General features: G+C 52.1%; 2 protein-coding genes across 2 annotated transcripts; both read left to right on the forward strand.

Annotated features, from left to right (window-relative positions):
- The first annotated feature begins 1,173 nt into the window (after positions 1-1,173).
- MVD (mevalonate diphosphate decarboxylase) lies at positions 1,174-9,922 on the forward strand. Its single transcript, XM_066243574.1, has 10 exons — positions 1,174-1,339; positions 4,434-4,504; positions 4,922-5,036; positions 5,382-5,528; positions 6,001-6,200; positions 6,535-6,609; positions 6,827-7,045; positions 7,409-7,524; positions 8,456-8,564; positions 9,200-9,922. Exons 1-10 carry the CDS (start codon positions 1,270-1,272, stop codon positions 9,278-9,280), a joined length of 1,203 nt encoding a protein of 400 aa, XP_066099671.1. The 5' UTR covers positions 1,174-1,269; the 3' UTR covers positions 9,281-9,922.
- A 1,219-nt stretch (positions 9,923-11,141) lies between these two features.
- CYBA (cytochrome b-245 alpha chain) lies at positions 11,142-23,358 on the forward strand. Its single transcript, XM_066241995.1, has 6 exons — positions 11,142-11,318; positions 20,692-20,761; positions 21,124-21,198; positions 21,477-21,560; positions 22,174-22,255; positions 22,926-23,358. Exons 1-6 carry the CDS (start codon positions 11,261-11,263, stop codon positions 23,142-23,144), a joined length of 588 nt encoding a protein of 195 aa, XP_066098092.1. The 5' UTR covers positions 11,142-11,260; the 3' UTR covers positions 23,145-23,358.
- Positions 23,359-23,485: the final 127 nt, after the last annotated feature.

Below are 23,485 nucleotides of genomic sequence, written 5' to 3' on the forward strand. Positions count from 1 at the left end.
TTTTTAAAAAATATTTTTCTTTTTTAAAATTGTTATTTTTTTAATTCATTTCAGAGGAAAGAGAGAGAGAGAGAAAGAGAGAGAGAGAGAAAGGGGGAGGAGCAGGAAGCATCAACTCCCATATGTGCCTTGACCAGGCAAGCCCAGGGTTTTGAACCGGCAACCTAAGTGTTTCAGGTCGACGCTTGATCCACTGCGCCACCACAGGTCAGACCCATATTACTCTTAATTCTCTTAATATCGTGACTAAAATCTGAACCATCTTAAATCTAAAAATAAGTTTTTACGAAGGGGAGGGGAAAATGGAGTTACTGTTCAATGGGTAAAGCCTTTCAGTTTAGAATGAAGTTCTGCAGATAGATAGTGGTGATGTTTGCACATCAATGGGAATGTACTTAGTGCCAAGGAACTGTGGCTTAAAGTGGTTAAAATGATAAACTTTATGTTATGGGTATTTTACTATAGGAAAATAGCCAATATACCTATAAATGTGGTGATCTATTTCAACCCGATTAAAATAAAAATCCTTGCTTATATGGAGCTTTAAAAAGGAGAGTGAGGTTTGAAAGCGCTTATCTCTGAAGCAGTTCATCCACTAGCAGGCGCCACCCAGCGGCACTCGTCAGCCGGGGGAATGCGGAGCCCGGGCGACCCCTAGGTGGCGGAGTCCGTGAGGCAATGTAGTCTAAGGGCCGCAGGAGAGCCCAGGCGGCGGGAAGGACCCGGGGCGGCGGGCCCGAGACTCCATGGCATCGCGAGGTGCCCTGCTGGAAAGCCTCTTAGCCTTTGGCCCCGAGTCTTCCATCCCGAGCTGCTGGGATACTTGGCCTCTCGTGCCTCACTCAGCCTCCTCTCAGCCCGCACGGCCCCTTGGGATTCAAGCTGCCTCCACTACACAGTCCGCAACCGGGGCGGGTCACTCAACGGAGTGCGCCTAACTCCTACCTAGGAAATTGCCGTTCGGCGCCTGCGCACATCCTGAGCCTACCGCGACCGCACTCCACAGGAGATCCGACGTTTGCGCACACTCCGTGCCTGCGCAGAGCCAGAGCAAGTCCGTGGGGGAGAGGGGCGGGCTCAGGATCGTCAGTCCATCGTTCGATCCCACTCATTGGCTGAGAGGTGGAACGTGAATCGGACCTGCCAGTGATTGGTCAACGCGCGAACAGCTGGGACCGTGTGGGCCAATGGCCGTGCCTGCTGGGTTCCGACGCCTGGCGGCCTGTGGGCTAGGGCAGCAGGGCAGCAGGGCAGCAGTGTTCTTTGGCCATGGCTTCGGAGGAGTCCCATATGGCCGTGACCTGCACTGCACCTGTCAACATCGCGGTCATCAAGTACTGTGAGTGCGCGGGCCGGGGGTGCGGACGTAGGGGCCGCCAGGCGGGCGCAGGTGGACGGTGGATGAGGTGGTGATGCCGCGGGAGGTCCACATGCGTTTGTGAGCGCTCACCCCAGCCCTTCAACCTGCCCAGTGGTGTGGTCTGGGGAGCCCCGGACCCATGTTGCAGCCGGGACACTTGAGGGACACCGACCTCACAGGACCTACATCCTCGCGGGTCGCGGAACACTTGGTGGACGTGGTCTACACAAGACGTCAATCTTCTCGGGGGCCCAGGTGGACGGACATGGTCCACACAGGATGTCCATTCCTAAGACGGGTTGCCTCAGCTCCCACGGTCACACCCACCCCAGCCACCTTTTCATTTCTAGCATGTTCTCTGTTCTAGAATGCTTCAGAAATGGAATCATTCAGGATGTAGCATTATGGGATTGGCTCATTTCACTCTATACTTTATGGAGGTTTATCCGGGTGGTAGTGGTATGGGCACTTCGCTCATTTAGTGCTAAGTCTTGTTCTTGTGTGGACAGGCCACAGGTTATAGACTCTTTGAAAGGCACTCTCCAGCTTTATTCTATTAGGAATAAAGTTACTATAGACTTTTCTATATGTGTTTTTGTATGAACATAAGTTTTCATTCTAGGATAATGCCCAGAAGTGCAATTGCTGGGTCATAGCATAGCTGCATGTTTAATTTTTTTTTTAAATAAACTGTTAAATTGTTTTCCCGAATGGCCATACTATTTTACGTTTCCACAATGTATATTGTTTTCTAGCACTGGTGTCACTGGTTTCTGTTTTAGGTGGTATCTCTTTGTGGTTTTAGTGTGTATTTTCTACTGGCCAAGGTACCTTTTTGTGGGCTTATTTCCCATCCTGTATCCTCTTTGGTGAAATGTCTCTTCATGTCTTTTGTCCTTGTTTTAATTGAATTGTTGTTGTTTTTATCGTTGAGTCTTTGAGAGTTCATTTTATGTATATTTTAGTTACTAATCTTTTTTTAAAATTTTTATTTATGTATTTATTTTTTACAGAGACAGAGAGTGAGTCAGAGAGAGGGATAGACAGGGATAGACAGACAGGAACTGAAAGAGATGAGAAGCATCAATCATTAGTTTTTCATTGCGCGTTGCAACACCTTAGTTGTTCATTGATTGCTTTCTCACATGTGCCTTGACCGCGGGCCTTCAGCAGACTGAGTAACCCCTTGCTGGAGCCAGCGACCTTGCGTCCAAGCTGGTGAGCCTTGCTCAAACCAGATGAGCCTGCACTCAAGCTGGCGACCTCGGGGTCTTGAGCCTGGGTCCTTCTGCATCCCAGTCCGATGCTCTATCCACTGCGCCACCGCCTGGTCAGGCAGTTACTAATCTTTTGTTGGATAGTTGGTTTGCAAATATTTCCTTCCACTCTGTAGCTTGTCTTTTAATTCTCTATAACAGTGTCTCTCAAACAGCCAAAGTTTAGAATTTTTTGGCGAAGTTCGGTGTATTAGTTTTTTCATTTAGGGATCATGCTTTTGGTGTCAAGTCCAGGACCTCTTTGCCTGATGATTTTCTCCTAATAGGTTTTATATTTTAAGTTTAAGTCTGTGATCTATTTGAGTTATTTTTTGTATAAGGTATGAAACTTGGGTCAAGGTTCATTTGGTGAACTTGAATGTCCAGTTATTCCAGCAGCATTTCAAACAAGGCTGTCCCTCCATTGAATTGCTTTTGCACTTTTGCCAAAAATCAGCAGGGCATGCCTGACCAGCGGTGGCACAGTGTATAGCGCTTCAACCTGGGATGCTGAGGTCCCAGATTTGAAACCAGGAGGTCACCAGCTTGAGCACAGGGTTGTTGGCTTGAGTGTGGGATCATCGACATGATCACAAGATCACTGGCTTGCTTTAGCCCAAAGGTTGCTGACTTGAGCCCAAGATTACTGACTTGAGCAATGGGTCACTGGCTCAGCTTGAGACCCTCCCACCCCCCATCAAGGCACTTATGAGAAGCAATCAATGAACAACTAACGTGCCACAACTACAACCTGATACTTCTCATCTCTCTCCCTGTATCTCTCTCAAAAAATAAAATAGGCCCTGGCCGGTTGGTTTAGTGGTAGAGCGTCGGCCTGGCGTGCAAGGGGTCCCGGGTTCAATTTCCGGCCAGGGCACATAGGAGAAGCGCCCATCTGCTTCTCCACCCCTCCCCCTCTCCTTCTTCTCTGTCTCTCTCTTTCCCTCCTGCAGCGAGGCTCCATTGGAGCAAAGATGACCAGGTGCTGGGGATGGCTCCTTGGCTCCCAGGTGCTAGAGTGGCTCTGGTCGCAACAGAGCGACGCCCCGGAGGGGCAGAGCGTCGCCCCCTGGTGGGCGTGCCGGGTGGATCCCGGTCGGGCGCAGGCGGGAGTCTGTTTGTCTCTCCCCGTTTCCAGCTTCGGAAAAATACAAAATAAATAAATAAATAAATAAATAAAATAAATTTAGTTTGGCATGTTTGTGAGGTCTCTTTCTGGGCCGTCATAGATCACTTGCCAGGTATGAATCTTTATTATCTCCTATAACTCTGCCATCCTCCAAAACCAAAAGTGCAGCATATTGTGTGTGTTAACAAAGACTTTTGAAACTTCTGAAGAGTTACTTTGTTTACCATGATGCCCGGAGTGGAAGTGCTCTGCTAAAGATTTTGAGTCTCTAGAGAGTAGGAGCAGGGATATTTGAGGTGTTTTCAGTAACTGTGGCTCCTCTTCTTTAAGAGAAGAAGGCAAAAGCCTAACAGTAGAGTTTTCAGTATCTAGTAGGCATGCCAGTGAGTGAAAGAAGATAAAACGGAAACAGTGAAGCAGGGAGATGGCGAGCCTCCAGCTCTGCTCTGGGACCTGGAGCTTAGTGAAGTGGGTAGCAATCTGGGAGGTGTGGGTACAGCAAGAAGAGGACTTAGATTGTTCAGTGAGAGAGCAGGGTCCAGGCAGGTGGGGGAACTGTGGGATTGGGAGTGGGGGTGAATAGGGAGCAACAGTGGGGAGGAGTAGGGCTTTGGTGGGTGGGGACAACAGTGCCTTAGTTCTCAGGGTTGAGAAACTGACTGGCCTTACCTTGGGTTGTCTGTTCCAGGGGGAAAGCGAGACGAGGAGCTGATCCTGCCCATCAACTCCTCTCTGAGTGTCACTTTGCATCAGGACCAGGTTAGTATGAACTGGCAATAAACACCAAAATAAAAATTTACTAAACTTCCGTTTACGGTTGGTGGTAAAATCTCCCTAGTCCATGACCAGTGTCTGTTCTGTGCCCCACTCTGAGGACTGCTAATCGTGCATGCTCCTCTGGGTCTCCTCTGAGGTTCTGTCTCTGCACTCTTATGCTGGCCCAGTGCTCTGCTGTAGGAGATGGAAGCGCCAGCCACACCTTTATAGGGAGTCTGGGCTTGTGGCCGAGCCTGCCTACCACCTGACCCCTCCTCCTGCCTCGGCCTCAACCTCCTGTACTCCAGCAAGGCTGTTCCTGCCCCTGAATCGGTGACAATGATGGGCCAGGGTAGGAAAGCCCTCCCAGGCTGAAAGGGGTGCTTCACCTCTGAGGCGGCCCTGTGTTTTCTTTCCCAGTTGAAAACCACTACGACAGCTGTCATTAGCAAGGCCTTCACTGAAGACCGGATTTGGCTTAACGGCCAGGAGGAGGACATAGGGCAGCCGCGCATCCAAGCCTGCCTGAGGGAGAGTGAGTGTGTGTGGGGGGGTCCTCCATCTACAGTGAGGCCAGTCCCAGCCTGTTCCTTCCCCTCCATCCCTTCCTTACTCTGGCCAGAATCTGAGAGCTCAGTAGTTACTGCTACCTCTTCCCTCTCCACCTGCTTTTGAGACACCCTCCCCCAGAGGGGGTGGGGTGGGGACCCTGTTAGCACAGCTGGGTTTGGATCTGGGATCTGTGGTTTCTTCAAGAAGGAAGTCTGCAGAAATTTGGGACAGAGGCCTGGTGTCAGCTGCACCTGTGACTCTCAGCAGGTGAGATGTCAGGAGCAGGTCAGGGCAGCTCTACCCAGTGGCTTTCTCCCCCTCCCCACAGTCCGCCGCCTGGCCCGGAAGCGGAGGAGTGGTGATGAGAAGGACCCGCTGCCTCTCAGCCCCAGCTACAAGGTTCACATTGCATCGGTGAACAACTTCCCCACGGCCGCAGGCCTGGCCTCCTCAGCTGCAGGCTATGCCTGCCTAGGTGGGTGCCCACAGGGAGACTCATGCTCTTGCAGCCGTCAGAGAGCCCTCGTCACATGAGGCTAACACCTTGGTCGTTTCACACATCTGAATGTTAAAATCTCCCGAGGGTTCTGTATATCAGACCTTCTAGGTTGTATGTGACAGAAGCCTACCTCATACAGTACTGGCTTAAGCCTAAAGTACGGACAATTTCTTGAGCACATAAGTGAGTAGGTGAATGCTAATGGTGAGAGTTGGTGGCTGGAGCTCTGTCATCTCAGAATTTAAAAAAATTTTTCCTCTGATTTGAGAGAAAGGGAGAGGAAGGGAAAGCAAGAGAAGCATCAACTCATCCTACTGTCAGCTCAGAATTTTTTAATTTCCTGGGCAGCACATTCTCATAGGGTGCTGTGCATAGCCTGAGCTGGGACCCCCGTCTCCTGCATGCTTTAGGTCCCCTCACCTGTCCCTCCTCCCTCCTGTGCCTACAGCCTACGCCCTGGCCCAAGTCTACGGGGTTGAGAGTGACCTTTCAGAAGTGGCTCGCCGGGGCTCAGGCAGCGCCTGCCGGAGCCTATATGGCGGCTTCGTGGAGTGGCAGATGGGGGAGCGGACTGACGGGAAGGACAGCATCGCCCGGCAGGTGGCCCCTGAATCACACTGGCCCGAACTCCGAGTCCTCATCCTTGTGGTGAGTGAGACAACTGGGGAGTGAGGTGTCCTCTTGGGCCAAGCTGGGAGCAGGAGGAGGTAGGGTTTTACCTGTCTCTCGAGCTTGCTGGGGCAACAAGATGGCTCTCTGTGCAGTGTTCAAGAATGACTGCCATACACAAAGGGGTCTGCGGATCCATAGGCTGCTGTTCCCAGAGCTGTGACGTCTCTGCTACAGTCATGAGGCCTCCGCCGTCAGGAGGTGCTGGCCTCCACCCTACTGTCTATACCAGCTGAGGGGAGGGACAGGATGGGCTGGGTGTTTAGGGATGGGGCCTGGGTGTGAGGTCCAGGCCATTTCTCCCTCGTTGTAGGTGAGTGCCGAGAAGAAGCTGACTGGCAGCACAGTGGGCATGCAGACCAGTGTGGAGACCAGCGCCCTGCTCAAGGTACTGCTGGTGCTGGGTCAGGTGCCAGCTCCCCAGGGCATAGCCTCTATGTCAGGACACATACCAGGCTCCACCCACATTCTCTGAAGCTGAGTCATGTGTTCTGTTGGATGTGTGATGGGACACCGAGGCCTGGGGAGGTCTACCCAGTGCCTTTGCTCTGGCCGCTGTGCTGTGAAGCAGCGCCGCCTCATTATAAAGGACCTATGTCTTGCAGTTCCGGGCTGAGGTGGTGGTGCCGGCGCGCATGGCAGACATGATCCGCTGCGTCAAAGAGAACAACTTCCAGGGCTTTGGCCAGCTGACCATGAAAGACAGCAACCAGTTCCATGCCACCTGCCTGGACACCTTCCCGCCCATCTCTTACCTCAACGATACTTCCAGGCGTATCATCCATCTCGTGCACCGTTTCAATGCCCACTATGGGCAGACGAAGGCAAGGTGGGGTCAGGGCAGCAGCGGAAACCCAGAGTGGGCCTCAGGCCATGTGCTTCAGTAAAACCGGCCCGTGCTTGTCTGTGATCAAGCTCCACAGAACCTGCTTTCTGCGCTTACATGCGGAGCACCGACAGTTTCCGTCTCACCTTGTTTCATTTTGGTTGCATGATCCTCATGCACTTTAAAGCACTGGTGTGGGGACCCCTGACCTGGTCCTAAGATGTGGGGGAGGGGTGCTACTGCTCTGCTCTGGGTTGGCCCTGCAGGAGCTGTGGGAGGCCTTGGGTCTCCAGAAAGACTAGAAGGTGTGAGCCAGGCAGAGCCACTGTGCAAACATTGACGTTGACCACATGGGTTCCAGGTGGCATACACATTTGACGCAGGCCCCAACGCCGTGATCTTTACCCTGGATGACACTGTGGCTGAGTTTGTGGCTGCCGTGAAGCACAGCTTCCCCCCTGAGTCAAACGGAGACAAGTGAGTTGTGGATCCTCCTATTTGGGAAACCATGAAGGGAGGAAAAGGGTTTCCTGCTGGGGTCAGGGATGACTGCACCTAAGGCTGTGTTGCTACATGGGGAGTCCCATGGGAAGTGTGGATCCCCTTGGGGACTACAGGCAGTACGTCATGAAGTGCGCCTTGAACTTCATGTGTGACCATGAACTTTCCCCCATCACGTGTCCTAGACTTATGGTTTCAGAGACTGACATGCACAACACCCATACAGCATCATGGCTTCTGTGTGGATGACGACTGTGGCCCCACTGTGGATTTCTTCCTACCAGTTGTTTTAATGGTCTCTCTTCAGTACGGGGACACCTTCCTGCTAGGGGTGCTGGAAGTGTGGGGGTTGTTTTACCTGTTTCCATAATTGGGGCAGTACTGACGGCTAGTGGGTGGGAAACCAGAATACTAACTTCCTTACCAAGTGGGACTGCCATGATGGCCTCGAGGGCCGGTGGTGCCCTTGTCGTTAGCTGTCTCCTCATTGCCTAGTCACTACAATGGGTGGTACGCAGAGGAACACGGTGATGGACTCGTGCTTGAACTGAGGCATTTTTCTCTTCAGTTGGTACCCCACTGGGTGGACCAGTAGCCATGGGCCAGGGATGAACCCAAATCCTCAGGGAGGTCTCCTGAAACCCTCCCTTCACAGTGACCCCAGCCTGGCCCTTGGTCATTGCTGCTTAGTTTTTTTGTGGGTGTGGTAAGGTACGTTGTGAAGTATACTGTTCAGCAGCATTACGTACGTTCGTTGTGCAACCAGCATATCTATCTGGTTGCCGAATTTATTTCCCCAAAAGAAATCCTGTGTGCAATGGTGGTCACACCCCCCTCCTGCCTTTGGTCTGCATGTCTAAACACCTGTCAATGGACGCACAGCACACTCCTGCCTTCCTCTCCCCAGGTTTGTGAAGGGGCTGCCTGTGAGGCCTGCCTCACTCTCAGATGAGCTTAAAGCTGCACTGGGCATGAATCCTATCCCTGGCAGCATCAAATACATCATTGCCACTCAGGTGAGGCCTGGTACCAGCCCTCAGCCCCAGGGTCCAGGGGCCCCCCACAGCCCAGCACACATGGGGTAGTCCCCTTCCAGAACATAGGCTTATAGGCTTAGACCCAATATGTCCACCAGATGAAGGGGTTCCCCTCACCCTCTCTTCCTCTGGGGTGGGAAGCCAAGTTAAGAACAATAGCAAAAGTACAAGGAACGCCATACTTCCATTTTCAAGGCATCTGGTTTATTGGTTTGTTTCACTCACTTGCTCTCAAAGTGGACATTTCAGGACATACTGTGACTTGTGGGGCCACGTTCCCAGTGCTGAGGTGAGAGGGTAGGGCTTGGAATGGAGACAGGGATCCTTGGGACCTTCAGGGCTCACCCTCCAAAAGCAGATCAGGGTCTTTGCTCAGAGTGGCTGAGCCGAGATTTTACTCAGATGATCAGTTTCCAAGTCCTCATGATTTCTGTGGCAGGTCCCCGCTCTCTACCTTTCACCCACGTCTGGGTAATTGAATGCTGAGACCACATGGCTCTGCCTGCGGGAGTTGGGCACAGAGCCAGGGTATTACCTGTACTTACCTGAGAGGGTGGGGGTACTCTTGTCCCTCCCTGTCACCCTAACCTAACATTGATTTCTCTATTTGCCAGGTGGGACCTGGACCTCAAATCCTGGACCACCCTGACGCTCACCTCCTGGGCCCTGACGGTCTGCCGAAATCAGTGGCTTGACCACCTCCTTGACAGGAGACCAGCGGACACTTGAAGGGGCTGCTTTGCTGGGACTGGGAAGCTGGGTGTGGCAGCGGCCGTGCCATGCTTGTTGGGACTGGTTGGTTCCTGGGCAGTGTGCTATGGCCAAGTGGGGGTAGTGGAGTAACCATGTGCAGGTGCTCAGGTGGCCAGGAGCAGGCCCCCTACAAAGTGCCTCTACCTATGTTGTGCCCAGATGACAGTTCGGATAGGTTGTGGGACCTTGTAGATCCAGCCAATGGGGATGAGCTGCTGGTGTGTACCCTATGAAGGATCTCTGACCCTGAGCTCAGGTCACTCCCACTGCCCAAAACAGGAGCTGTTCCACTTGAGATGATGGGAATTGTGTCCATCTTTGGAGCTGGAGAACTGGTCACTATTCAGGGAGCAAAGTCTGCTGGCTCAGGGTCCTTCTACACGGTGCTTTGAGCGGGACAATCATCCTAGCTCCTGTCAGAGCTCAGGCCACTGGGTTTGGATAGAACGTTTGTTCATAAAAAGACCAGGAGTGTGTCTTCTTGGCAGGTGGGAGAGCAACCCAAGATTCCTTGTCACATGGGAGCCCCATTGTCACAAGGAGCCCTGTCAACTGACTACTGGGAATAAAGCCAGAGTTGCTGATTGGGCCTGGCATGCTTCTGTGTAACCAGTGTTCCTGTGTGGGCAGCAGGCAGTCCTCCAGGGGAGGGGAGGGCATGGGCCATATACTTTCTCCTGTAGGAGGAGAGAACTTGGAACTTGTCCATTTGCTGATTGCTTCTGAAGAAGCTGCCTTCTGACCCAAAGCTCCACTTCAAGTGCTCAGCCTTGTGGTGGGGTGTTCAGCACACAGACACCCCCCATGGCCATGAGCCACACTAGGGGGCTGACAGGTTTGGGGATGTGGTTTGGGTCTGGCTTTAAGCGTCCAGTCCACAAAAGTGGGAAGCAGATTTGCACTGATTCGGGATGGTGACCTCCAGCCCAGAAGCGTATGGTTTCTGGAACCCAGGAATGGCTAGCACCTGTAGAAGTTTTTCCATTAGTGTGCAGGTCACTGCACTCTTCCTCACTTTGCCAGCTTCAGTGCAGTCAGCTTACAGGGAAAGGGGGGGGGTGGGCACCTGTGCTCTTTGACCTGCCTCCTGGTTCCCTGCCTCTACCCCTGGAAGGTCAGATGCTGCTGCTGCCCCTTAAGGGGGAGGGCATAGGAGGGAGATGGGCAGGGGAAAGGACCCAGCACTCCTACAATCTGTATTTCCCCAGCTTTGCACTCCCTGTTCTCTTCCCCTAAGTCCTGTGAGCAGAGGGTTGCCCAGCACCCCTGGTCTCCAGGGCCAGGTCAAGTGGGGGTTGGGCCTGCCACTGTCCTTAGTAGCAGACATTAAGGTCCATGGAGGCTCTGCCCTGCTTCTGCTCGGGGACTCCTTATCTGAGGCCCTTCTTTCTGCTGGGGAGCTCCTGAGTGGGTAGTGGTGAAGGCTCTGGATGTTGAAACGCATCTAGGAATTTGGCCTTCTCACACGTTCCTAAGAAACCCCTGTTGGCATCTGCAGGAGCTCAGCATTCTGGGGGAACTCTGCCTAAGGAAGCAGGTGTCCACCTTACTGAGTTCCCCTTCCTTTCCTCCCCATGCGATGTTTAAGACGTTCCAGGTTGACTGGGGCCTGAACGGGCAGGGCAGGCGCCTGTTACCAAGTGGGTGAGTGGAGGGCATCTCAGACCTGTAAGCCAGAAGACCTGGGAGCTAGGCAGGCCTGAGAGCTCTACCAACCACTGTCCCCCTGCCCGCCAGACCTGTCTGCGGGGGCGTGGCCGGAACTCCGGAGGCAAAGCTGTTCCGCGGGGCGGAGCGGGGTGGGGTGGGGGTGCCCCCGGGGAGCCATGGGGCCGGGGGGTGGTGCCGGAACTCCTGTCTAGGAGGCGGCGGGCGTACAGTGGTCTGTGTCTCAACCGAACCGAGCTGCGTCGGCTGCCAACATGGGGCAAATCGAGTGGGCCATGTGGGCCAACGAGCAGGCGCTGGCGTCCGGCCTGAGTGAGTGCACCGGGGCTCGGCATGTGGGCCGGGGCGGGGGGCTCCGAGACCTCAGGCTACTCGGGAGGGACGGGGTGAGCTGGACATGGGGACGTGGGGAATCAGGGACCAAAAGCTGAGCGCTGGGGCAGTTTGGGCGCCAGGACCCCGGGCTGCAAGCCGAGGGATGGGGTGGCTAGTCACGGGGTCGGGAAGCCAGGATCCCCAAGGGTCAGAGACTCCTGGCTGCGGGCTGGGAGGTAGTGGATGAAGCTTGGAGGTGGGGGCCCCCTGAGGCTTCTGCGGAGACCTGCAGCTGCGAGGAGTGGCGCGGAGGAGGGCCTGGGGCGCACTGGGCTTGGGGGCGGCTGAGCAGTGGGAGACCTCTGGCTACAGAGGTTGTTCGAAGACTCCCTCCACGCCGCCCGTGAAGACCCGCAAGCCCCCGTCCCCTCCCCCCTCTGCTGTCCCCTCCTCACCCCTCCACCCCTAGCGCCGCCTCCGATAGAGGAAGTTGCAGCCTCAGGGGGAAGAGGCTGTTGTCCCCGATGGTTTCCGGCGAGTCACCGCCCTCCAGGATTGGGAAAACTGGGCATCTCCCGCCACCCTCTTGCCCTGGAGTAGGGCTTCCGCCCAGGGGTTGCAAAGGCCGCCCTCCCCAGCCCTGAGTTTTTACAAGACATCTAAAACCACCCTGAGGGACCCCTCCCAGCTTAACTTCCAGAGACTGCTCTGGGAAAGGATGACAGGCTCACCTGAGCCTGTACTCAGGAGCTCTGGTGAAGGCACGATGCGATCTGCACCCCTGAACTGTCCTGGGAAGAGGAACTTCTCAGGAGGGGAGGGGTGGGTAAGGCTGGACCCAGGCAGGGTCTGAGGCAAGAGGAAGATGCCCAGAGGCTCTCCCCACCTCTGGGGACCTGCCTTTCCCAGGAAGGACCTGCACCCAGTGGGAGTGGGTGGTATGGAAGGCTGTGAGGAATGTGGTGATGAGGAGGGTCCCAGCCTCCCACCATTCCCCTGAGACCCACTCTAAGCCCTCCTTGCCAGCTGGGGACTGGAGAAGCCTCACAAAGCTCTGGGAAGCAGGGAGTAGATATAGATGCAGTACTCTGGCCCAGAGCTGTAATAACATTTTGGGGCGGGCAGCTTTAAGACACAAAACCCAGTGGTCTGTTCTGTGACCAGGCAAGTCATTCCCCTTTTGGCTTCTGGAGTAACTGAGAACTCAGATCATTCTCACTTCTTCCCAGAGTTGTCTCCAGGCTGTCCCCCTGCCTGCCATAGTCTCTGAGGCCTTAGATTGCTGCAGACCAGCCTCCCTTTCTCTCCCAGCTCTGCAACTCCTACCCACCCCCAGGAAGTAGAGGTGACAAAGGGCACCAAACTGGGAGCTCTCTGAGACGCCTGGATTCTAGTTCCAGTGGGTGTATATAGTGACCCTCCCGGTGTCCCTGTTCATGGCGTGCCTACTGTGTACAGGTTGTCCCTTCCTTGCCTTAGCTAATGTTTGCAGTGTTATGAGGCTGGAACTCTGGACAACTTCATTGTCCACTTTACAGACAATGAAGTCGAATCCTAGAGCAGTGGTTTTCAATTGTCAGATGGACTCTACAATCTTCATTCAACATCAGGGTAGGGTTAACTCTTTCACGGACCTGCATGACATTTCTGGTAGACCAGCACAGGTCTGTGGGCCAGCAGTTGAAAAAAACTGCCCTAGAGAACTTAAAAAGCTGTGGCTCCCTTTCCTCAACCATCAAATGAGGCAGTTTGTTGGAAGGCCTCCCAGAGTCCTTCCCGCTTTGAGTTCTTCCTCTTGCTGATTTTCTTTCTGACTCAATAAACTGCAGCCACCTGGGATTGCTTAGGACTGGCTAGGCCTTACTAGCAGGTGCATTCAACAGGCTTCTTTTTTATTGTAGAAAATTCCCTCTAACTAAGAGACATGGACAAGAGTGTGGTGGTTACCATGGGTGGGGGGGGGAGGGAGGACATGGGAGGGAGGGAGGGATAGAGTTAGGGGGAGGGGGAGGGGCACAGAGAACTAGATAGAGGGTGACGGAGGACAATCTGACTTTGGGTGAGGGGTTTGCAACATAATTTGATGACAAAATAACCTAGACATGTTTTCTTTGAATATATGTACCCTGATTTATTAATGTCATCCCATTACCATTAATAAAAATTTATTTAAAAAATAATAATAATAAATAAATAAATAAATAAATAAATAAAAAGAAAATTCCCTCTAATCAGACCATGTCACCTCCTGCTGAAAACTCTGCAGTGGATCTCATTGCAGAGAATAAAACCCAGATTATGACTGCTCTGCCCCTGCCCCCCTCCCTTCACTGTCACTCCAGCTGCATAGTACTTCTTTTTTATTTTATTTTATTATTTTTTTAAAGTGAGAGGAGGGGAGATAGGCATGTGCTCGACTGGGATCCACCCGGCAACCCCCATCTGGGGTCGATGTTCAAATCAACCTAGCTATCCTCAGTGCCTAAGGCCAACTCTTGGACCAACTGAGCTATCCTCAGCGCTTGGGGCCGACACTCAAACTAACTGAGCCATTGGCTGCGAGAGGGGAAGAAAGGGAATGGGTAGAGAAAGGGGGAGAGGAGCAAATGGCCACTTCTCCTGTGTGTCTGGATAGGGAATTGAACCCAGGACATCTGTATGCTGAGCCAATGTTCTATCCATGGAGCCAACCAGCCAGGGCCTGCACAGGCCTTCTTTATGTTCCTGCCTCTCCTGGGTGTGCCCCAGGGCCTTTGCAGAAGCACTTCCTTCTGTCTGAAGCATCCTTGGCTGGTTCCTCCATTCATTTCCTGGTTCAAATATCAACTATTCAGAGATGTGTTTCCAGTGCACCTATACATGTGTCATAGTCTCCTGTTTTATTTCACCACTCTGATGTTTATTTCTGTCCCCTCCTGAGACTGTAAGCCCTATTAGAGCTGAGGTCTTATCAGTCTTGTTCCCTGAGCCTATAAGAGTCCCAGTACAGGCCCTGGCTGGTTGGCTCAGTGGTAGAGCGTCGGCCTGGCGTGCAGAGGTCCCGGGTTTGATTCCCAGCCAGGGCACACAGGAGAAGTGCCCATCTGCTTCTGCACCCCTCCCCCTCTCCTTCCTCTCTGTCTCTCTCTTCCCCTCCCGTACCCAAGGCTCCACTGGAGCAAAGATGGCCCAGGCGCTGGGGATGGCTCCTTGGCCTCTGCCCCAGGCGCTGGAGTGGCTCTGGTTGCGACAGAGCGACGCCCCCTGGTGGGCAGAGCGTCGCCCCCTGGTGGGCGTGCCGGGTGGATCCCGGTCGGGCGCCTGCGGGAGTCTGTCTGTCTCTCCCCGTTTCTAGCTTCAGAAAAATACAAAAAAAAAAAAGAGAGAGTCCCAGTACACAGTAGTGCTGTTTAGTCCTCGTCCTCCCTGGCCAGCCAGTGCTGTTTTTGTTCCCTTTTTGCTGATGGCAGACCACAAAATGAGGCTCAGGATGAGAAAATTAAAGACAGGTAGACTGCATGCTGACCGAGAACATGGGAAAACACCTTTTCCTCTTCTAACTCATGAAAGTGCTTTTGACCAAACCAAAAGAGTTATTACTGGCAACAAAAGCACAGTGAAGTCTTGAGGTGGTGGGCTGGGGTGGAAGAGAGGGGCACCTGGGGAACTGGGACCCACAGGGGCTCAGGCTTTTCCCCAGTGGGCCTCTATAAAAAAAACCCCAAAACAACTGAAATGGAGCTGTGTGCCTCAGGCCAGAGCCAGGAAAGGCTGCCTGTATAAGAAACAGACTAGAAAATGGTCCCATCCAAGGAACCTTATCATTTACTGCCAAGGCCTTGATGAAGAAAGTCACAAACAGGACCAATCCCCCAGCAACTCAGGCCTGTGCTGTGCACGGGGTGCAGGCTGAACCTTGCTTGTGCTACAAGGACCACTGACCAAGAAAATTGTATAAACTTGATCCAGGACTGAAAAAGCTCATAGGCCCCAACAGAAGCAGATATGAAACTGTTCTGCAAGGGCATTTCCTCAACCAGGGCACACAGACTGCAACAGGAAGACAAACCCTGCTGGTTGCCGCTCACAAACATAGCCACCATTTGAGGAAGCAGATGCCATAAACAGGAGAATTCGCCTCCTTAGAACCAGAACTACTAGTGCCATGAGGAAGATACTTGAGAATATAGGTACATGTTTAAACAGGCGGGTGTGTTAAAAACTGTTCAAAAAATCCCGACTGGGTGGTTCAGTGGATAAAGTGTCATCCTGGTGCATCGAGGTCATGAGTTTGATACGTGGTCAAGGCACGTACGAGAAGTGACCAGTGAGTACACAACTAAATGGAACAACTAAGTGGAACAACGAGTTGATGCATCTCTCTCTCCCTTTCCCTCCCACCCTCAATTAATGCAAAAAAAATTTTTTTTAATATTCAAGGAGATAAGGGAATAGAAAATAAATACAGAACAATGCAAAAAAAAAAGTGACTAATACAGATGTCCAGAAATAAAGAAAATATAAAGTCATTAAAGATTATCGGATTGACTGACCAGGCAGGGGTGCAGTGGATAGAGCATCAGACTGGGACACGGAGGACCCAGGTTTGCAACCTCGAGGTCACCGGCTTGAGCGCAGGCTCATCTGGTTTGAGCAAGGCTCACCAGTTTGAGCCCAAGGTTGCTGGCTCGAGCAAGGGGTCACTCGCTCTGCTGTAGCCCTTCCCTCCCCTAGTCAAGGCACATATGAGAAAGCAATCTAAGGAGGTGCAATGAAGAATTGATGCTTTTCATCTCTCTCCCTTCCTGTTTATCTTTTCCTATCTGTCCCACTCTCTGTCTCTGTCACACACACACACACACAAAATTAACGGATGAATTTAACACTGTATAGAGACAAAGAGAAAATTGGTGACATGGACATAGAATGTAGCAGAGAGAAGTTGAGTCATGTATAATAATAGTACAAGAAGATCAAATGTCTATATAATGGCGGTTCCCGAGGAAAGCCTAGAATGGAAAGAGACACTATAACGGGTGAGAAATAATGGGTGAGAAATCCTGTAATTGAAGGAGAAAACAAAGTTTCTTACAGAATAAAGGGATTTGTTTCAATCCTTTCTTGGACATATTGTAATGAAAATACAGACTTTTTTTTTTTTTTTTTTTTTTTTGAGACAGAGTCAGAGGGATAGATAGGAACAGACAGGAACGGAGAGAGATGAGAAGCATCAATCATCATTTTTTTGTTGTGACACCTTAGTTGTTCATTAATTGCTTTCTCATATGTGCCTTGACCGTGGGCCTTCAGCAGACCGAGTAACCCCTTGCTCAAGCCAGAGACCTTGGGTCCAAGCTGGTGAGCTTTGCTCAAACCAGATGAGCCCGCACTCAAGCTGGCAACCTCGGAGTCTCGAACCTGGGTCCTCCGCATCCCAATCCGACACTCTATCCACTGCACTGCCGCCTGGTCAGGCTGAAAATACAGACTATTAAAGAAAATCTTAGTACTGGCTGGGTAGCTCAGTTGGTTAGAGCATCCTCCTCCTATGGCCAAGGTCATGGGTTCTAGCCAGGTCAGGGCACATACAAGAGTCAACCAATGAATGTATAAATTGCTGGAATAACAAATCCATGTTTCTCCCTTTCTCTCTAAAATCAATACATTTTTTAAAAAATAAATTAAAAATTTTTTTTTAAGAAAAAGAAGGCAGTAGAGGCACCGAGAGCTTGGCACTTGCAATCTCACCTCCCTCTCACTGTGGAGGTCTCCTGCCAGCTTTCCACACGTCCTCTACACGTCCAAACGTCCCTGCCACACTCCAGTCCCTGCAGCGGAGCATGGGTGTACGCTAGGTGTCTCTAGATGGAGTGTCCCCACTGAAGCCCCACGGTGATGGCCAGTAAGATTGACAGTCTTGCAGGGAGGCACACAACCTGGTGTGCAACAACAGCTCCGCTGTCATCTTTAAGTATGATGGCTCCACCATGGTCCTCAGTGAGCAGGGAGCAGAGTATCAGGGCTCCATCCAACTGCACGGATGACATCCTGTTGCCCGCCTCGGTGCGCTTCACCACCAGGGACCCCATGAGCAAGACATCCAAGTTCACCCTGATTAAGTGAACTGGGGAGAATATCAGCTGGCTAAAGTGAGCCAAAACGGGCACAGACAGGTCCCTGGTGAAGGAGATCATGCAGAATTTTGCTAAAGAGTTTGTGACCAGTGATCGGAAGGAGTTGGAAGAAGATTTCATCAAGAGCAAGCTTAAGGAGGCCAGGGGAGCCAATTAACAACGCCCAGATGGAGTAATCCCAGCCCTCGTCCTGCCCCTCGCCAAAATCATAAGCCTGCTCTCCAGGGGAGGGGTCAGGGCCTTAGCGACCAGCCCACCAGGGAGAAGGACACAGTGAGCAGTAACACCCGCCATCCTGTGACCCAACTCCCCTCCCCTGCTTCCCTCACACGTCCTGTTATGTCCTATCTTGCAAAGCTCATGGAACACCTTTCATCTTTTCCTTTTGTCCCCCTCTTTCTTACTCTGAAGAAAAATCATTGTGATGCCAAGATCATGCACATCCTCAGATCGGAGGCACCTCCTGTGGTGGTCCCTTTTCCTGGCATTTCTCTGAGACTGCCTGGCCTCCGCCAGGGCCTCATGTTGCTTCCGGAGCCGGGCCAGTGCTGCCATCTTGGTTGTCCTTGGCTTGCCCGCCTGCTTACCGCCATGGAGGCAGCTGTACCAGGAGCCACGCCATTGATGGCGGCCTTCACAAGCATACGCATTTGCCCCACATGTCAGGCTCAGACCTCCTAGAATGTGCTGCAGGGCCCCTCACCTGCCTCATTCAATATTGCCTAAGCTACAGAGATGGATGGTGCTCGGTGGTGAGAAGTTGAGGCCTGAATCAGACCGAAGGAGAAGATATAAACTGTGCCTTAAAAGTTGCTGGGCATTAGCTTTGCCACAGGGTCTGAAACAGCCTGTTCCCGCCCTTTTGATTAAAGTCTCATTATGGCATGGAGTGGGGGAAAGGTGTCAGTCCAGATTTGACACGAGTCTTTCAGGGTTAATTTCAGAGGCTCCCAAAGTGATGTTAGGGAGAGAGGCCCAGGATGTGGAACAGGATTTTGGTAGAATTGGGAAGTGATTCTTTATGGGAAGGTCCTGGGCCGGCATTAAGGACAGCACAGGCCAGAGCACCCCTCTGCCACCTTAGCTGTGTGCGCAGCGGAGCCAGGCCTCAGGGAACTGAACACCTGTGGTTTTAATCCTATGTCTGAACCACAGAGTCAAAGGATTTTTTTTTTTCAAAGAAAGATGAGAATGGCTTGGTTCTTCATGAGCATATTTTATATTGTTCTTTTCTTTCCTTGCTCATTTCATTTGGAGGGAGGAAGTCTGTGCTGAGTTGAGAAGGATATTGGTACTCAAAGAATTTACAGAAATAAATGTTCTTTTTGTTTAAAAAAAAACTTAAAATTTACCAAAGTAGATTAGTATCAGAATGATTTCAGACTTATCATCATCAATAATAGATACCAGAAGACAATGAAATAATATTTTTGGTGTTGAGACAAAAATATGTCTTCAGTATCCAGATAAACTATTATTCCAAAATGAGGGCATTTTCAGGTATCCAGACAGTTGCCGCTAATAGGTCCTCATGTAAAGGACTACTAAAGGATGTTCTTCAGCAAGAGGGAAATTGAATCCAGAAGAAAGGACTGGAAAGCAAGAATGAAGGCATTAGTGACTAAATATTGACTGTAAATAATTAATAATAATGGGTAATTTGGGGGTGAGTTGAAGTTAAACATTCTAAAGTCTACAAGTGGTTCAGGAAGAGGAATTTTAAAATTAAAGTTTAATGAAGTCAGCAGAGGGACAACAGAAACACTTGTTAAAGAGAAAACACAATTGTTTTTTTAATGTAACAGAGAGAGAGGGACAGATAGGGACAGACAAACAGGAAGGGAGAAAAATGAGAAGCATCAATTCTTTGTTGCGGCACCTTAGTTGTTCATTGATTACTTCCTCATATGTGCCTTGACTGGGGAAGGGGGGGCTGCGGCAGAGCAAGTGACCTTTCGCTCAAGCCAGTGACCATGGGTCACATCTATGATTCCACGCGCAAGACAGTAACCCCGCACTTAAGCTGGTGACCTCGGGGTTTTGAACCTAGGTCCTCTGCATCCCAGTCCGATGCTCTATCCACTGCACCACTGCTGGTCAGGCAAGAAAACACAAATTAAGATAAAATAAGTTCCAGTTTTATGGATTCACAGTCAGTGAAATCTGTTAAATTGACTATCAGATTGCTTAAAATATAGAAAGTCAGCTATGTGAGTTTATTTATAGTAGCCCAAAACTGGAAGTAACTGAAATTTCCCAAAGACAGAAGAATGGGTAAATTGTGGTTGATTCATACAATAGAAAAGTACACAAAAGGAATGAGCTAGTGATTCTTCCAAACCACATGAATGACCTTGACAACCTTCTGTTGAACAAAAGAAGTCAGCTCTAGGCTTCCATTGTTGACCAGAAAAGGGCAATCAGAGAACTTTCTGGGATGATGGAATCTTGATTTGTGTGGAGATCACATGGGGGTACACGTGTAAAAAGACATCATGCTTACACTTTTATATTTTATTCTGTGTATCAGTTATACCTCAATATATTGCTAGACATTCTAGGGATGGATACATAACAATGTGAATGTACTTAATGCCACTGAACTGTTTATTTTAAAATGGCTAAAATGGATATTTTTGTGTATATTTTACTATAATAAAAAAATTACTGGGAGAAAAGATCCAGTAGGATCACACAGTTGGAAATAAAGGGCTAGAATAGATGACAAACCATAACCAAAGAAATGTGTAGGTGTATCAATGTCAGACTGAAGTTAAGGTGAAACACAGGAATTGGGACAAACAGGAACACCAGGCAGTGAGAGCCAACCATGGAGCAGACACAAAATCACCTGTCAACACTGCAGTCTTTACATACAAAAATTCAAAATGACAGGGCCACAGAGCTCAAGAACGAGTATCCACTGGAGTCCAGGCCCCTCCTCATGCTTAGGGCTGTGAGGCTGGCTATCCCCCCAGGAGTTCTAGGGACACAGGCCTGGCTTTCCGCAGCTCATGTAGGAAGGCATCCTCTATTATCTATGGGTGTCTGCAGCCACTTGGGTCCCCTTCCTGGACAAAAGGGTTGACAGACTCAAGGGCAACTCTGGGTTGGGCTGTTGGCCCAGTTCTGGAAGGGGGAGCACAAGAGGAGGTGGCCAGAGCCCCCTGTGGACCCCAGCGCTGCAGGGATGGGGTGGGGGTATGTCTCTACCATGGGTCAGGGGCTCCTACTAACACTTTCTCCTCTGCCCACAGTCCTCATCACGGGCGGCATCGTGGCCACTGCTGGCCAGTTCACTGAGTGGTACTATGGCGCCTACTCCATGTATCCTCCCACCGTAGACACCATGGGGTGGGGCAGCACTGCCAGGGGTGGGACTAGTGGGCTGGAAATAGATGCCACTGCCTCTGGGGGTACAGCACTTCCCAGTTTGCAGAGTGCTGCTCACACCCCCGGGCCCTTTAGGCTCAGCGGGGAAGTGACTTGTCTGGTGTCTGGTGGGGACTGGGAGGTCGCAGCAGCCCTGTTGGCTGGCAGGCCCAGGCCTTCTGAAACCCAAGCCAGGCATGGGAGAGGGAGGGCGCAGGACAGACAGCAGAGTGGCACCTGTTAAATGTGGCTCCAGGCAGGAGCTGTATCTCTGGCCCATTAGGCTGAGCCGGGCTGTTCCTTAACTGTGGCTTCAGCGTAGCAGGAGTGTTTGTCTGCCTGCTGGAGTACCCCCGGGGGAAGAGGAGTAAGGGCTCCACCATGGAGAGATGGTGAGTCCCCCACCTGCTCTGGGGTTCATCCTGTGTGGAACCCACAAGGGCAGGACACTTGGCCAGGGGACCTCGGGACCTCAGGACCTCAGGGGTCTTGTCCCTCCAAAGCTCCAGCACCAACCCCCTCATCCTCCTGGGCAAACCAAGGCTGGCTTGCACAGCTGCTGTGGCCCCATGGTCCCTGAAAGGAAAGAAGCCAGAGTGCTCTGGGGCAGGGTGGGCAGGGGGGTCACTGAGTAGGACCCATTCTGTCTTCCCTCCCTCACTTGACCTAGTGGACAGAAGTACATGACGAAAGTGGTGAAGTTGTTTGGGCCCTTCTCCAGGAATTACTACATCCGGGCCTTCCTGCACCTTGGGTGAGTCCCCGCCTCCTCTCCAGCTCAGGGGAGCCCTGCAGTAGATCCTCCCCACTGGCCTGGCTTCCTGGACAGGAGCTCTTGGGACACACCAGGTCCCTCTCAGCCCAGCTATTTTTCCAAACAAAACCCAGGTCTCGGGCTGTACCAGATGTTTCCAAACCTTTATCCATCACCTCTGGCTGTGTAACAAGTCACCAAGTCATCCCAAACCTTAGGAACTTAGATCAGGAACAGTTGGGGTTCTGGGGTAGATGAGGCCCAGCTGGGCAGTTCTGCTACCTCACTCACGTGTCTGGTGGTGTCTGCAGAGGCCAGAACACCCTCGTGCCTCTCTGCAGCTCCTTGGGCTTCCCCCAGCACGGCAGCTGAAGACAAGAGCAAGGGTCCTAAGGTTGACTCCTACAAGTCAAGGCTGAGGGTAGCTCCAGGGACCCAGACTTAAAAGCCCAGCCTTGGCAGGGCCAGGTGTCCCCTCCATCCAGGGTCCTGGGGCAGCACACTTATGGTCTGTTTTATCCTGAGATCTTATGGCCTCTGCCCAAGACCTGGGCCCCAGCAGATCCCCTCTGACTGCTCTTCTGAGTCTCCCATCCTCCCACCTCCTCCCCAGGCTGTCGGTACCAGCCGGCTTCCTGCTTGCCACCATCCTGGGGACAGCCTGCTTGGCCATAGCAAGTGGCATCTATCTGCTGGTGAGTAGTGTCATCTGTGGTCAGTCCTGCTGATGCTTGACACCTTGGTCTCTGCAGCTGCCTGCAGGCCGAACCAAGGCCAGGAACCTGTGTTCTTGCTCATGTGATGGGGACAGTGGTGGCCCATGGTCCTAGGAATCTGCATTTTAACAAGTTCTCTGGGCCGCATACTCTTTACCACCACTCCCATCCCCACCCATCCACCCAACAGACCTCGGTGCCATTGAGGAAGCTCCAGGACAGGGTGGGTCCAGGCTGATTGGTCCCCTGCCCTCCTGGGCCTGTCACACCCTGTGGGCTCCCTGGCCTCTTGACTCAGCATGATGGACACACTGTCCTGACCTCCCAGTCTGGGAATGTGCACCTGGAAGTGGCCTCCAGGGATATTTCAGAAACCCAGGGGTTTCTTGCCCCCCCTCCCCCTGGCACGGCCCCTCCTGACATGGTAAAATAGCTTTGTTTGGGGTCATGCAGAGCCAGGTCCTAACTGGCTTCAGGCCAGCCACTGAACTTCTTTGAGCTGTGATCTCTTCAGGTTTCCCTGGGTTCAGACATAGTTCAGCCCTATCCCCTGGCAGGGGAGGGGGAGTGCAGGGGTGGGGGCCAGGTTGGGGGTGGACCCCAGAGGCCCCCAGAGGCCCCCAGGACCCAGCCCCTCTGTGCCTGCCAGGCAGCCACCCGTGGTGAACAATGGACTCCCATCGAGCCCAAGCCCAAGGAGCGGCCACAGGTGGGGGGTACCATCAAGCAGCCACCCAGCAACCCCCCACCCCGGCCCCCAGCTGAGGCCCGCAAGAAGCCCAGTGAGGAGGAAGAGGAGGCAGCAGCAGCAGGAGTTCCTGGCGGCCCCCAGGAAAACCCTGTCCCAGTGACCGATGAGGTCGTGTGACTGGTCCCTTGAATTGCTTCCTGTGTGGCTGCTGTCTTGTGGAGCTTTTCAGGGTTGGGGACCCACCTAGACCCTGAGGGCACGCCCCCTTGCCTGCCCTGTAGAACCACAGGCCCTCTTTTGGTATCATTCCCAGAAGCTGTCATCTTTCTCAATGGCATTTAAAGTCACAGAACATCTTCTATTCCATGAAATACAGTATGTGGAATTCCAAGTATTTGAGTTTCTACTCTGGAAATGAAGTTCCCAGGCCTGGGAGGAGGGCGTGTGATGCCCCCCACCAGCTCTCCTGGACCTGCCCAGACTCACCTCCCGGAGCCCCCTAGTGTTACTCGAGCAGC

This window comes from Saccopteryx bilineata, chromosome 9 (genome assembly GCF_036850765.1).
Source record: "Saccopteryx bilineata isolate mSacBil1 chromosome 9, mSacBil1_pri_phased_curated, whole genome shotgun sequence".
Classification (NCBI taxonomy): domain Eukaryota; kingdom Metazoa; phylum Chordata; class Mammalia; order Chiroptera; family Emballonuridae; genus Saccopteryx; species Saccopteryx bilineata.

Coding starts and splice junctions, on each gene's coding strand:
- MVD (XM_066243574.1), top strand. CDS start 1,270: ATGGCTTCGGAGGAGTCCCATATGGCCGTGACCTGCACTGCACCTGTC. Junction 6,201..6,534: donor TCCGAGTCCTCATCCTTGTG/GTGAGTGAGACA, acceptor CCCTCGTTGTAG/GTGAGTGCCGAGAAGAAGCT. Junction 7,525..8,455: donor CCTGAGTCAAACGGAGACAA/GTGAGTTGTGGA, acceptor TCCTCTCCCCAG/GTTTGTGAAGGGGCTGCCTG.
- CYBA (XM_066241995.1), top strand. CDS start 11,261: ATGGGGCAAATCGAGTGGGCCATGTGGGCCAACGAGCAGGCGCTGGCG. Junction 20,762..21,123: donor TACTATGGCGCCTACTCCAT/GTATCCTCCCAC, acceptor CTGTGGCTTCAG/CGTAGCAGGAGTGTTTGTCT. Junction 21,561..22,173: donor CGGGCCTTCCTGCACCTTGG/GTGAGTCCCCGC, acceptor CCTCCTCCCCAG/GCTGTCGGTACCAGCCGGCT.